At 47.1% G+C, this 14,045-nt stretch overlaps 1 protein-coding gene across 1 annotated transcript in view; it reads left to right on the forward strand.

Annotated features, from left to right (window-relative positions):
* The window catches only part of LOC307246319 (branched-chain-amino-acid aminotransferase, cytosolic-like), a 21,375-nt gene extending 8,906 nt beyond the window's left edge, over window positions 1-12,469 (forward strand). Inside the window, exons 7-12 of the mRNA XM_080022223.1 lie at window positions 963-1,105; window positions 3,175-3,260; window positions 6,596-6,736; window positions 8,182-8,256; window positions 11,538-12,294; window positions 12,325-12,469. Of these exons, the coding sequence (XP_079878349.1) occupies window positions 963-1,105; window positions 3,175-3,260; window positions 6,596-6,736; window positions 8,182-8,256; window positions 11,538-11,576 (484 nt within the window). The 3' untranslated portion in view covers window positions 11,577-12,294; window positions 12,325-12,469. The remainder of the gene's footprint in view (window positions 1-962; window positions 1,106-3,174; window positions 3,261-6,595; window positions 6,737-8,181; window positions 8,257-11,537; window positions 12,295-12,324) is intronic.
* Window positions 12,470-14,045: the final 1,576 nt, after the last annotated feature.

Below are 14,045 nucleotides of genomic sequence, written 5' to 3' on the forward strand. Positions count from 1 at the left end.
CGGCTCCGATCCGGGGTGGATTCTTCTTGGATTCTGGAGAGGAAAACATTCCGAGACTCGGAGGGTTTAACCCAAAAAGCCTTTTGGGTAGGATGCAATTTTCCTGGAAAACAACGAAGAACAATGATTTAGATTCTCAGCAAATCTATGGAAATCCCTGTAATTGGCCCCGTGACATGAACTCTGTCGCTAAGTAGTCACTGATCGCTGCTCTGCACGCCATTTAGGTCAAGCACTTTGTGTTGCATATTAACACTTTATCAAGTTACGCACGCACATGCAAACACGCACACACATACACACACACTAAAGCAGCAACATAATATAAAGTAACATTTTATTCATCCCTGATGGTAAATTCAGGCAATAACCCTGTTGTACCATCACATTGTTGTCAGACAGACAGACAGACAGACAGACAGACAGAGTGCATAACAGATAGATAGCTTGATGGAGGGAGGGAGGGATGCATAGATAGATGGATGGTTGAATAGATGGATGAGGGATGGATGGAGGGCGAGATAGACACACAGAGGGAGGGAGGGATGGATAGAAGGCTAGATAGATAAACGGATGCAGGGATGGACAGACAGACAGACAGACTGATAGACAGACAGACAGACAAGACAGACGTCTGTCTGTCCTAAAAGCTCCCGAGTGGCAACAGGCGTTTCCAAACGACTTCCTGTCAGTGGTTTCAGCCGCCATGTGTGTTTGGTTTAAACCTTTATTGACATTCGAGATATGAACATAAATATTTGGGCAGATTTCGCCCCTGATTCACAATATTATTCATTGGAGTGTTTCTAATATCGGCTCAAAATCCCCTTTCATTCAGGTGGAAACTTCCCTTGGTGCATTCTGCTGATTTTGCAGAAATGACTGCGGTCACCTAAAATAATACTCAAATAGTCCAATAATCGCTGATGACCTCATAATTGTGACGTGGGCGCGTGTTGCAGGAACTACGGCGCGTCGCTGTACGCCCAGTACGAGGCGGTGGACTACGGCTGCCAGCAGGTGCTGTGGCTGTACGGCGACGACCAGCAGATCACTGAGGCGGGAACCATGAACATCTTCCTCCACTGGACCAACGAGGACGGAGGTGTGTGCGCACCGCCGCAAAACAACACCCGGCACATCCAAAAAAACACCACAAAAACACAAATCAAACAAACAGAACACAGAACAAACACCCACTAAGAACACGACACTACCCAAGCCATCCAAGCAGGACGGAGCAGTTTCATGAGGTGAATAAAAATAATATTATTATTATTTTAATTGATCTGTAATTATTATTTTTTTATATTTCATTTTCAATATTAGGGCAAGACATACATACATACTGTATATATAATACTACTGCTACTAATAATAATACAGTAATACTAATAATACAATAATAATAATAATAAATAGAGCTGCAGGCCTCAATACATGGGTCCAGTTTGTTTTAGGTACGTGTTACATTTTTGGGGTTTTTGTGAAATGCATCAAAATGACTAAACTTACAAACATCATGTAGTTATGTTCATTTAATTCCACGAATCAAGCGGTCATGACATTACGTATGAAGCGTTCCCATTTCAGCCAGACGTCAACCATTGATTTAAATTGATAAAGTGACATCATTTGTCATATGAATAGGTCAATTCTAAATAAGGGTTCTAAATAGCTGAGCCAAAAGTCCAAATTTTATGTGTAATTTGTAAAGTAGACAATTTAGTAGGTAGCTTTTCAAGTCGGAAATTAGGACAAGAAATGACAATATTGTATTTATTGTTTTATGAAACAATTGTCCAAATAGCCGGACAAAATAATCAAACAAATATCACAGTATTTTCAAACACCACACATGGCTGTGTATTATTTAAATGGAATTCTTATGTATATATGAAAATGAAAATGGACAACTTGTATAAAAATGTCAAGAGTAAGCAGTGTTTATACACACTGTGTTATATGTAGTTGATTAACTAAAACATTTTATAACGACAGCTTAACATTTGGACCACATTTTCAATATGTCACGTCAATATGCAATATGTACGTCTTCCAGGCGAGAAGGTACATAAATACACGTATCGCTTGTAGTCTCTAACCACAACGGAGTCTACACCGCACACTGGACATGGCGCCGCATATGTTGGAGTTAAATGCATAAGACCGTGTCTGTGATTTAGGTCAAATTTTTAGGGGTTTTTCACTAACTTCTTCTCCATATGTGGATCGATTTGAATGAGGATCAATTTGGATGAAGCTTCAACCATGAGATCCTTGTGACATACTGCTTCAAACAAGCCCTACGTGCTGGACCCCTATTAATAATAATAATATATCAATCATAATACTACTAATAATAATACAATAATAATAGGAATAATATTAATATTAATATTAATATTAATATCAACAATAACACTACTATTATTATTAATAATAATAATAATAATAATAATAATAATTATTATTATTATTATTATTATTATTATAATAATACTATAATATATAATATATATATATAATTATATATATAAATAATAATATATAATAATATATAATATATAATAGTAATATATAATAATAACATCTAATATTTAATATATAATAATAATATAATAATATATAATAATAATAATAATATACAATAATAATACAATAATAATAGGAATAATAATATTATTATTATTAATAATAATAATAATAATAATAATAATAATAATAATAATAATAATAATAATACTATTTCAATGAAATGTTAATATCAGTGATATCTTTTGGAATGGAATTTGATACTTTATTTATCTCTTAAATTTGAATTAACTTGCTCCCCTATCTATACTCGGCACGGGCACACACAGACACACACACACACACACACACACAGACACACACACACACACACACACACACACAATGCAGTTAAACAGGAAATTGCACGTTCTGTCTCTTGACAAAGTTGTGAGCGCAGGTAATTCAAACGAAATATCCCATAATATCTAAATAGATTACGGTGGGTGTCCTATGATGGGAAGCCTAAAAGCTGTGTTACGGTGACCTCTAGTGGATATGTGCTGTCAGTGCACGCTGCGGTCCACACGTCATGCAGACGATCCTCAAGTTCATCTTCCACTTTTCTCCACCACCTTCTTCTACCTCTTCTGTCCCCAGAGGAGGAGCTGGCCACGCCCCCTCTGGACGGCATCATCCTCCCCGGCGTCACCAGACAGAGCATCCTGGAGCTGACCAGCAAATGGGTGAGAGAGAGTGAGAGATCGTCTTTATCTCACTGTCTCTTATCGGTCTCGTTTGTCTTCATCTGTCTCTGTCCGTGTCGGTCTGTCTGTTTTTGTCTATCTGTCTGTCTTCCTCTCTCTATTTCTCTGTCTCTCTCTCTCTCTCTCTCTCTCTCTCTCTCTCCCTCTCTCTCTCTCCCTCTTTCTCTCTCTCCCTCCGGCTCGGGTGGCGGGGTGCCGGCTGCGGGGCCGAGTGGCGGGGAGCGGGCTGCGGAGCCTGGCCCCAGCGAGTGGACTGGGGGAGAGGTGGCGGACCCCTGGAAGAGGGCCGTGCCAATGTCGGTCAGCGTTGATGTGACGAGTAACGACAATGATGAATTAGAATCTGACTCGGATTGCATCTCGGTGACAGACTCCCAGCCCCCAAATGAAGACCTGTATACCTGAGATGGAATTGATGGGTTTCTAAAGCCCCACGTGGACCTGGTGCACCGCCAAGTCACAGATCACTTCCCTGATACCGGAAAATCTATTAAAGCTGTGGCTGTTGGGGAAGTCGGCAGGGGCAGCGCTGGATGAAAAGAAGAGACACGTGACAGTTCTCAGGAAAGTGAACCTGCAGAGGGTGGAGCTTTTTAAAAAACGAAAGTAAACGTTGCAGCGTCGGGGGGGGGGTTCAGAGTGACTACATTGTGACGGGTGGGGACTGTAACTGTACATCGGACTATAGTCTGGATAGGACCAGTGAGGAACCCCACAGAGTTTCTTCCACCTGTCTGTCTGAACTTACAGCTCAGCATGACCTCATGGACACATGGGGAACAAAACATACGACAGACAGACAGTACACATGGGCGGCGGTTCTGGACGGCAGCTCGGCTGGACAGGCTTTACACATCACACACACTCAGTTCCAGGTTACTAGGCAGTTCCATTCGCCCTGTAGGTTTCACAGATCATCACCGCGTCACTCTGGAGCTACGCACGCTACCCAGCACCAAGCCCTTTTCTTGTTGGCATTTTAAGTTGCTGCAGGACGGCACTTTTAGCAGAAGTTTTAAATTATTCTGGGAAACCTGGAGGAGCAGAAAGGGAGACTTTAGATCCTTGAGTCAGCGGTGGGAGGGTGGTGAAGCAGAAATCTGTGTCTTCTGCCACCGGCACTGTGCTCACTCCACTAGCAGGGTTAAGGAGGCTATAAAAACACTGGAGCAGGAGATCAGGGACATCGAGGGAGGCCTCTTTAGTTGCAGCGCCCCTGCTGGTGGGAGGCTGCGGGAGGAGAGAGGCAGGAGCTGAGCACTTTCCTCCAGGAGAGAGAGAAGGGTGCCATGGTCAGGGCTCGCCACCTCAGCATCAGGGATATGGACGCCCCCAGCTCCTATCTCTTCAACCTGGAGAATTCTTCTTCAGCGGTCCGGACGGATGGCCTGTCTCCGTCCTCCGGATGGCAGGGTGACCTCCGGCCCGGCGAAGATGAGGGAGCATGCGGTGGCCTTCTACACCGCCCTCTACAGGACGGAGGGCTGTGATGGAGCGTGTGCTGCTGAGCTTCTTCAGGGGCTGCCTCGGCTCGAGAAGGACGCCTTGGACGCTGCCATCGGAATGGAGGAGCCCGCCTCTGCCGTGGGCCAGCTGGTGTCTGGGCGGGCTCCTGGAATAGACAGTCTGCCCCCAGAGTTCTGCAAGCATTTCTGGAGCCTGATAGGAGACGGTCTGCACCAGGTGCTGCTGGAGTCCGTGTGGACTGGTGTGTACGACCAGTCCCCTCTCGGCGAGCAGCCCTCTCTCTCATACCCAAGGAAGGAGACTTGGCTTTGCTCAAAAACTGGAGATCCGTTGCACTGCTCAGCACTGACGACAAACTTTTTATCTAAAGTCCTGACCAACAGGCTGAAAGGAGTTTTAGAGCTGTTCATTTTTAAAGACCAGTCTTATTGCGCACCAGGCAGATCTATCAAGGACAGTTTGTTTTTAATGAGAGATTTGTTTGACCTGTGTCATTTTATTAACATCAATGTTGCTATTTTATCCCTTTGATCAGGAGAAAGCTTTCGACCGTGTGGACCGTGGCTTATTATTTTCAACCTTAAAGGCATTTGGATTTGGGGAAAATGTTCTTAAATATGCAGAGCTCCTTTACAAAGGAGCCTCCTGCATAATCAAGGTGGGCCGTCCACTCCCTGTACAGAGAGGGATCAGACAGGGCTGTCCCGTCTCTGGGCAACTCTCCTCCCTTGAGTGGGCTCTCCCTACCGGGGCTACCACGAAGCCCGCCCCTGTCAATGTTTTTATTAACAACCAGAAAGATATCTAGAGGTTGGTAATGTGTTTAGGGTTGTATCAGCCGGCCTCATCTGCTAGGATAAACTGGGGAAATAGTGAGGCCTTGCAGGTGGGAAGGTGGGAGGGGAAAACAACTCATAGTTTACCATGGGGCCTGAGGTTGGAAAAGAGAGGAATGAAGGCTTTGGGGGTGTTTATAGGCTCGGAGCAGTATCAGATGCAGGACTGGGAGGGTGTGGTGGAGAAGGTGTGTGCCGGAATGACCAGGTGGAAATGGCCGCTACCCGAGCTGTCCTACAGGGGGAGGGTACTGGTTGCTAATAACTTGGTTGCCTCGACCTTATGGCACAGACTAAGCGTTCTGCATCCACCCAGACTCCTGCTAGAGGAGATCCAGAGGGCCATTGTGAACTTCTTCTGGTCTAGTCAGCACTGGATCAGAGCAGCAGCCCTGTATCTACCAGTCCAGGAGGGGGGACAAGGCCTTATTGACATTACATCCAGGGTCACATCCCCCCCCTGTGCTGGGATGTGGCACCTGGATCCCAGCACAGGGGTGGGATGCATCCTCTGCTCGGAGAGGGAGACGCTGCAGGGGCTGTTTGTTCTGTGCCCTAGGCTGCGGGGGCTGTTTGGGCTGCTGGGGCGGTGGGTTCAGGCTCTGGGGGAGAGCTTCTCTTTTAAACTCTTTATTTTCGGTCCTGTTTCCACCGTGTCAAACAAGTCTGTCCATGTCCTGGTGAGCACTGTTTCGGGGGTTTGGAAAAGCAGGAAGAAAGGGGTCAGTGGATCCGGCCCAGATGATGATTGGTCTACTCTCAGCCCGCCTCAGGATGGAGTTTGAGTTTTACAAACTGGAAAATTGGACACTTTCAAATTCGTTTGGGGTGTTGGGGAGGTGCTGTGCTCTGTCCCTCATTATTGACCTGTGATTTTCCTGTGGTTTGTCTCAAATCTTTTGTATTTTGTTTCCTTCATAATCAAGCTTCTGCTGTTGACTTACTGCAAATAAAGGAACCTTAAAAGTCAAAGTCTCTCTCTCTCTCTCTCCCGCTCACCCCGTCTGGCAGGGTGAGTTCAAGGTGACGGAGCGGCACCTGACGATGGCGGCGCTGCGGTGTGCGGTGGTGGAGGGGCGCGTCCGGGAGATGTTCGGCTCGGGGACGGCCTGCGTGGTCAGCCAAGTGGGACGTGTCCTCTACCAGGGAGAGGTAAAGCCAGGGCCACGCCCGGAGTGCACGCTGCTGCTGCAGTGTTGGAAAAGATCATTTAGTGCAATAAAAAAGATTCTTTTCATAACATTAAGTATAAAATAAAAATATATAAAAAGATGCACAAAACATTATTACAAATATAATGTTTTGTGCATCTATTGAGAAATATACACTGCAAAAACTATAAAATATTGATTTTGCAAAAATATATATTGTTAATATATATATATTAATGTAATGTTATACATTAATATTTAGTAATCAATATATTTAAGAATTATTCACTTTTTAACTACTTATTAAACATTAACTCAGAATAAATATAATAATATAATGACAATAATAAATGTATGTTTAAAGTTAATTGTATAGTAAAAGTATAATGTTTAGTGCATCTATTGAGAAATATATACTTCATAAAACTATTAACTATATATTTTGATATCTATATCTATATATATAGATATAATATATATTTTGATATATAAAGATATATATTGTTTGTATTTATATATTAATGTAGTGTTACACATTCATAAAAGGTAATATTTTGTTATTATTATATTTACTAATTATGATCTTATTAAACATATGAATGCACTTAAAGATCATATAAAATAAATATAATAATAATATAAAATAGAAAAAATTGAGGAACAAGAAATTGAGGAAGATACAAAGGGGCAGACAGAAAACGATGTAAAAGAGACAGACAGAGAGATGAGATACATCTACATATCTGTCTGTCTGTCTGTCTGCCTGTCTGCTTTCTTAAAGGCCCGTGTCGGGCGTCGTACTTTAAAAGAATTGTAATCTGGGTTTTTTTCCAGATTACCTGTCAGCGGAGGGATTAATTATACTTCCCCTCTGTGGAGATTGATGCGTCTTCCTGACAGATAATCCCGGGATCAGGCTCTGATCTGATGCGCTGAAGGACGGGGCCGGGGCCGGCGCTCGCACCCGTCCTTCAGGGGCCCCGGCCCCGCACGCAGACAATTAACATCCACCAGCGGCTTGTACTTAACGGCTTAATCTGCCTGTTACAGCGGCTCATTCCCCACTAGATACTGTCAGGCCCACGGACCTGCCTTTTAATTCTGTTTAATAAAATACAAATATGCGCTTCGTAACGCAGCATCTCCACTTTGAAATAATCCCCCCGCCCCCCGCCCCATAAAAGTGTTTTATCCCAAAGGTATTTTACACAAAAAATTAGCATTTAAATGGTTTTTGGACTCAAGTGTTACTTAAATGCGAGGGCCTCGCGGCTGCTTTAGAATATAATAATATCTGAAATAATATCTATGGTTTTCTATTCTGTTATAGGATGTCATGTTTAATGTCATGTTTGATATTGTTAAATACGATGTATTCCAGGGTAATCTGGTTTAAATTTGATTTTGTGTGTGTGTGTGTGTGTGTGTGTGTGTCTGTGTTTCTAGAACCTGGACATTCCTTGTCAGGGGAGCGGTTCACAGCTGTCCTACAGGCTGCACGAGGAGCTCACAGATATACAGGTGAGGGGACAGGTGCACCCACACACGCACACACGCACGCTCGCACACACACACACACACACACAAATTCCTGTACTTGTATCAAAGTGAGGTCCAAGTAAATACACCTGCTAGTGAACACCATGTTCCTGGTGCACTTCCAAACCAAAGAGATAGTCAATCCACAGTACGGTCCTCACAAGTATCGTAAAACAAAACACACACACACGCTCCTCCACAGCTGTCTGAACATCTGTCCTCCTGGGCCTTTCTGCGTGGGAGCGAAACAGACGTGTGCGATTAAAAGCTTTTACGCGCTGCACCGCGGGACGCAAGACGTCTTCTGACAATCCGCCGTTCAAAGAAAAGCCTTTTTTATTTCTGAATTCTTTAAACACCGTTCTGGTGTAGCTCTGCCCGGTCGCAATGGAATCACAGAAATGTAAAGTGTCTGGGGACGCTGGGGCGGATACAAGCTTGAGTGCAAACAAGGTAAACGGTGATTTTGTAATAGGTTGTTTTTTTAGGAGCTTCACTAAGAGAGCTTTAAGTTGAAAAGGTCGACTGAGGTATTATAACTGAGGGTTATCAGAGCCACAGTTTATTTATTCATTTGCATTTACATATAAGTACATTTTCATTTCCAAGGAATTGGTCTCAGTGCGGATTGGTGCATTACTGTCGAGACAATTATCATTATAAAAAAGCTGAAAAGTCTGGAAAAAAAGACAAAAAGGAAAAACAATTACAAAACAAAAATTATCATAACAAATAAACATTAGTGATTCTGTGCACAGGATACGTGAAATGAACTGTGGCAGGGGCTAAGTGGCCGTGCGGTTGCTTGTATTGCTGTGGGTGGAAATATGAATATGAATATGGATGATATTCTATACAGGATGAATAAATATGAATATGAAGAGTGAGGGCCAAAACTATTAAGAATGACCTGAACTATCAGCGAGCCGTTCCCTTCCAACATCCCACTAAATACAGAGAGAACAACAAGAAAGTCTTTATTATGATGTTTGATCCAAGAAAGTGACCAGATAACGCGGAGGAGGCCATTTGAATCAATTCACAAAAGTGTGATATTTTGGGGGGAAACGTACCGACCGTGCTACAAGGTCGTCTGAGAGAGCCTGATGTTCTCTCTCGCTCTCCCTCTCTTTCCAAAATTAAATTATTTGGAATTTTAATTCTCAACACAAATGTTCTTAATTTGCCATGACAAGAGTTCTTACATTACCAGCGCATAACAATAATAATATGACATATAATTACAAATAAACATATGAGGTAAAGATAATAATAATAATAATTATAATAATAATAAATATAGCTGCAGACAGCAACACAACTAACCTGGGGTCCAGGTTAGTTGCTTTAGTCACAAATAACAGTTTTCCCAGTTCCAGTGTAACGCAGCATTACTTCCTACTGACACGAGTCCCAATTTTCCGAGTTCCCATGGAACGCAGCATCAGTTCTTGCCGTCTCCCGTCTTGACCCGGCGCAGATCCTTCGAGAGGCAACCAATACACACTAACACCTCGCCCCATACAAAAGCCCCTGCCAGAGCCACAACCTGAACCTTTATAACGAATTGGGCAATGATGATGTCACAAAGCGCCCCGCTCCCCCACCCCAGCTTGCTTCACCGCCCCAGCCCGCCCCGCTCCGCCAACCTGGGTCCCTTCATTCGGCTACTTCCAGTGCGCCGGCTCCATGTCTTTCACAAAAACTTTTTTTTCTCAAATTCCTGCTCCAAATATACATCGATGTGGATCAGACTTAGACCACAACATGTCTGGACTGCCCCGAATCCAACGACACCTCATTTTTGTCCGTGGGTTCAGCTCTTTCAGCTGGAAAAATGCCCAAAACAAAAGTAATAATAAAAATCTGAACAGGCTGGACCCCGTATAATAATAATAGTAATAATAATAATAATAATCATAATAATAATAATAATAATGATTACAATATTAAAAATAATAATATTAGAAATCTATAATAATAACAACATGAATTAAGACAATAATAATAATAATAATAATAATAATACTAACAATAACAATATAACAATATAAATTAAGACAAATAATAATGATCTCAATGAAGTAGAAAAAAACCCATTCGAATATAATTTAAATTAAAAAAAAAAGAAAGAAAACTTTCCCTCTCTGGGCTTCTCTTCCTCCGTATGGGGTCAGTTCGGGACTTGAGTTGATTGGAAGATGTGCTGTGCTTCATCTCGGCCTCGTGTGTGCGTGCGGCGACACTATCTCTCCTCCTGTCAGCGCTTCAGAGAGAGAGAGAGAGAGAGAGAGAGAGAGAGAGAGAGAGAGAGAGAGAGAGAGAGAGAGAGAGAGAGAGAGAGAGAGAGTTAACTGTGAGTCTAATGGCGGAGGGAGGGGGACTGCAGATGGAGGGAAGACAAACTCCTGAATGCTCTCATTGAGCTCGCTGTAATTACACAAACCCAATTATTACCACCGCCTTTTGTGATCTTCAAAGGCGAGGCGCTGCAAACCAAGCCCCAAACAAGTAACAACAGAAGGATAAGGAGGAGGAGGAGGAAGAGGAGGAAGAGGAGGAGGAGGAGGAGGGCGGAAGGGAAGCTTAATGAACAATAAAATCGACAAAACGCTGGGAAACACGAGGCGCGCCTTCTGCGGCGCATTTAAATCTGTTGACATTTCATTTGGAGGAAAACACGACTGTTAACCCCCTCCACACACACACGCACGCACGCACGCACGCACACACACACACACACACACACACACACACACCTCGCAGACAGCGCCGCGCAGCAAACAAGCGAGTGGTCGAGGCAGCAGATGAAAGATGGGTTTAGTAAGTCGCCTCGCCGTTCCTCATTCAAGTTAATTAGAAATCACATTCTTTTGTTTCCCCTCCGCGGACGCTTATTTACTTCCCCACTCCGACCATTAGACCAAATTTGCAACATGAGACGCAAATAATTGGATTTGTCTGCGCGGCTGTCACAGGCTGCGGAACAGTTGGTTTATTTATTTGTTTGTCTTTTATTATCTCTCTTTTCATGTCTGCTGTTTTTGTGCGCCGGTGTTGTGTTGGGCGGCCGACTTTGCAGATCTGCTCGTGGATATTTATTTTTTATTTTTTTCTGTGTTTTTTTTGGGGGGGGGGGGGGGGTTTCGCGCAAATAAATGGCGTCAGAAGGCGACGGAAGTTTATTAGTTTGGCAGCCGGAGCTTCTCTTCCCGCCTCTCTCTTTTTTTAATCCTTCCCCCGAACTTTTGCTCTCTTTGCAGTACGGCCGCACTGCCAGCGATTGGACCGTCCTGGTGTAGGAGACGCACAGAACCCTGGGAAATATGACACAACACACACACACACACACACACACACACACACACACAGACAGACACACATACAAACACACACGGGTGAAAAACTCATGGAAAAACATGAATAAATGTGTGTAGAGACATAACGGATGCAGGTGCTTCCAAGCTCTGAATGGAGGGAGAAAACAATTTAAATCCTACGTTACGGCTTTCGCAGTCACCGCCCAAAAATCTCCACCCAATCCTATGCCTGTAGGAGATTTCCTCCATCATCAAAACACCAAATAAGGGAATATCGTTTGGAAGACTGGCGCTCCATCCCACCGGTCGAGTTCCCGACACTTTTGGAGCCGCACACACGGAACGCCGCGCTTAAGCCCCGCCGAACCCCAAGGCTCTGTCGTGAGCGGGGACGGAGCGCGGGGCGTGGGGCGCGGGCTGCGGGTGGAGCGCAGATGGAGCGCGGGGCGCGGACTGCGGATGGAGCGCGGGGCTCGGATGGGTTGCGGGGTGCGGACGGAGCGTGGGGCGCAGACACAGCGCGGGGCGCGGACGGATCGCGGGGCGCTGACCGCACACGGGGTGTGGATGGAGCGCGGGGCGTGGACGGAGCGCGGGGCGGAGTGTGGGGTGCAGACGGAGTGTGGTGCGCGGGGCGCAGACAGAGCGCGGGGCGCGGACGGAGCGCGGGCTGGAGCGCGAGGCGTGGACGGAGCGCGGGGTGGAGCGTGGGGCGCGGACGGAGTGCGAGGTGCGGACGGAGTGCGGACCGCGGACGGAGCGCGCGGTGCAAAGGAGCGTGGGGCGCGGACGGAGCGCTGGGCTCGGACGGAGCGCGGGGCGCGAACGGAGCGCAGACGGAGTGTGGGGCGCAGGGTGCGGACGGAGTGTGGGGCGCGGACAGAGTGCGGACGGAGCGCGGGGCGTGGACGGAGCGTGGGGCGCGGACGGAGTGTGGACGGAGCGCGGGGCGGAGCGTGGGGTGCGGACGGAGTGCGGGGTGCGTACGGAGTGTGGACGGAGCGCGGGCCGTGGACGGAGCGTGGGGCGCGGACGGAGTGCGGACGGAGCGCGGGGCGGAGCGTGGGGTGCGGATGGAGCGCGGGGCGCGTACGGAGTGTGGACGGAGCGCGGGCCGTGGACGGAGCGTGGGGCGCGGACGGAGTGCGGACGGAGCGCGGGGCGGAGCGCGGGGTGCGGACGGAGTGCGGATGGGGCGCGGACGGAATGCGGACGGAGCGCGGGGCGCGGACGGAGCGCGGGGTGCGGACGGAACGCGGAAAGACATGTTTGAGACTTGGCTCTTAAATGTTGAACATGTTTGATATTCCCGACTTGCGACCGTTGCGGTCGGGACGGACTTCCGAGCAGTAAGATAAGCACTCGTCACATCCCTCAAGCCACAGGACAATCGTTAATGTCACGAACCATCCAAAAAATCAGGACTACGCTCACGATGTTCCGAAGGGGGGGGGGATGGGCTCCGCCATCTTGAAGTGTGGCCCCTTGACTCTACAACACTTGTGTGTTGGTTTTTCCATGAGTTTGTCACCCGTCCCCACATCCATATAATCCAGCGCGTGTGTCTGCGAACGCACCACCGCTGTTGACCGCACACACTGCACATTCAAATGACGATGAATGAGAGCGACCACAGTTCCCTGCTCAGACGTCTGCCACGGCGAAAACGCAATATGCTGCAAAGCCTGCGCCCCCCCCCCTGCCTGTGTTTGTGCCATACGCGCAATAACCTCCCTCCTTGTGCAACAGGCTGCCACGTAGCCCCCCCCCCCCCCCAGTGCCTCCCTCAAAACCTAAATTAACGAGTCACGCGCGTGCGGCCGTCACCGTAATTAGCGAGTCACCGACACGCAACACCCCACGACAGCTTGCGAAGATCTTCAAAGCAAAGGCTCGTGCTCCGGCTCTCCTCCCCTCGGCCACGCCCGCCGCGCTCTTGTTTTTATCGGGCCAAGACGAATTCATCCAAAAAAAAGAAGCCGAGCGAGAGCCGGCCACCTTGGACGGAGCGGTTTGAAGGGGCGGGCGGTGACACTCGAGCCGCTGCCGCCGCCGCGCAGATCGACCCGCGGGCCCTCGCGGAGGAGGAGCGTCACGTTTCTGCATAAGTCGATGCGGCTCCTCCGGCTTCCTGCAGGGGGGGGGCTGTCCCTCCCTGTCTGCGTCACCGAGGCGAGGATGCGCGAGGCCGGTCCGGCGGCGCCCTTCAACCGCAAACATCGGCGAAGTCGGCGGCATCCGATTTGAACTCAAACGCTGCGGGCGTCCCCATCCTACCGTGACCCCCTTTTTCCCTGTATTTTCCAGCAAAATTTGAGGTAAACGTTCTCTTTAGATGTTCTAGAGCCGTATAGGGATGCTTTCCTGTAGCTCCAGCGGCGCTGACGCCCCCTGCTGGCCAGCTGTCGCCCGCGGCAGAGCCTGATTGGGCGATGACAGCCCGGCGGGAGG

The sequence above is a fragment of the Zeus faber genome, assembly GCF_960531495.2.
Source record: "Zeus faber genome assembly, chromosome: 21".
Lineage (NCBI taxonomy): Eukaryota > Metazoa > Chordata > Actinopteri > Zeiformes > Zeidae > Zeus > Zeus faber.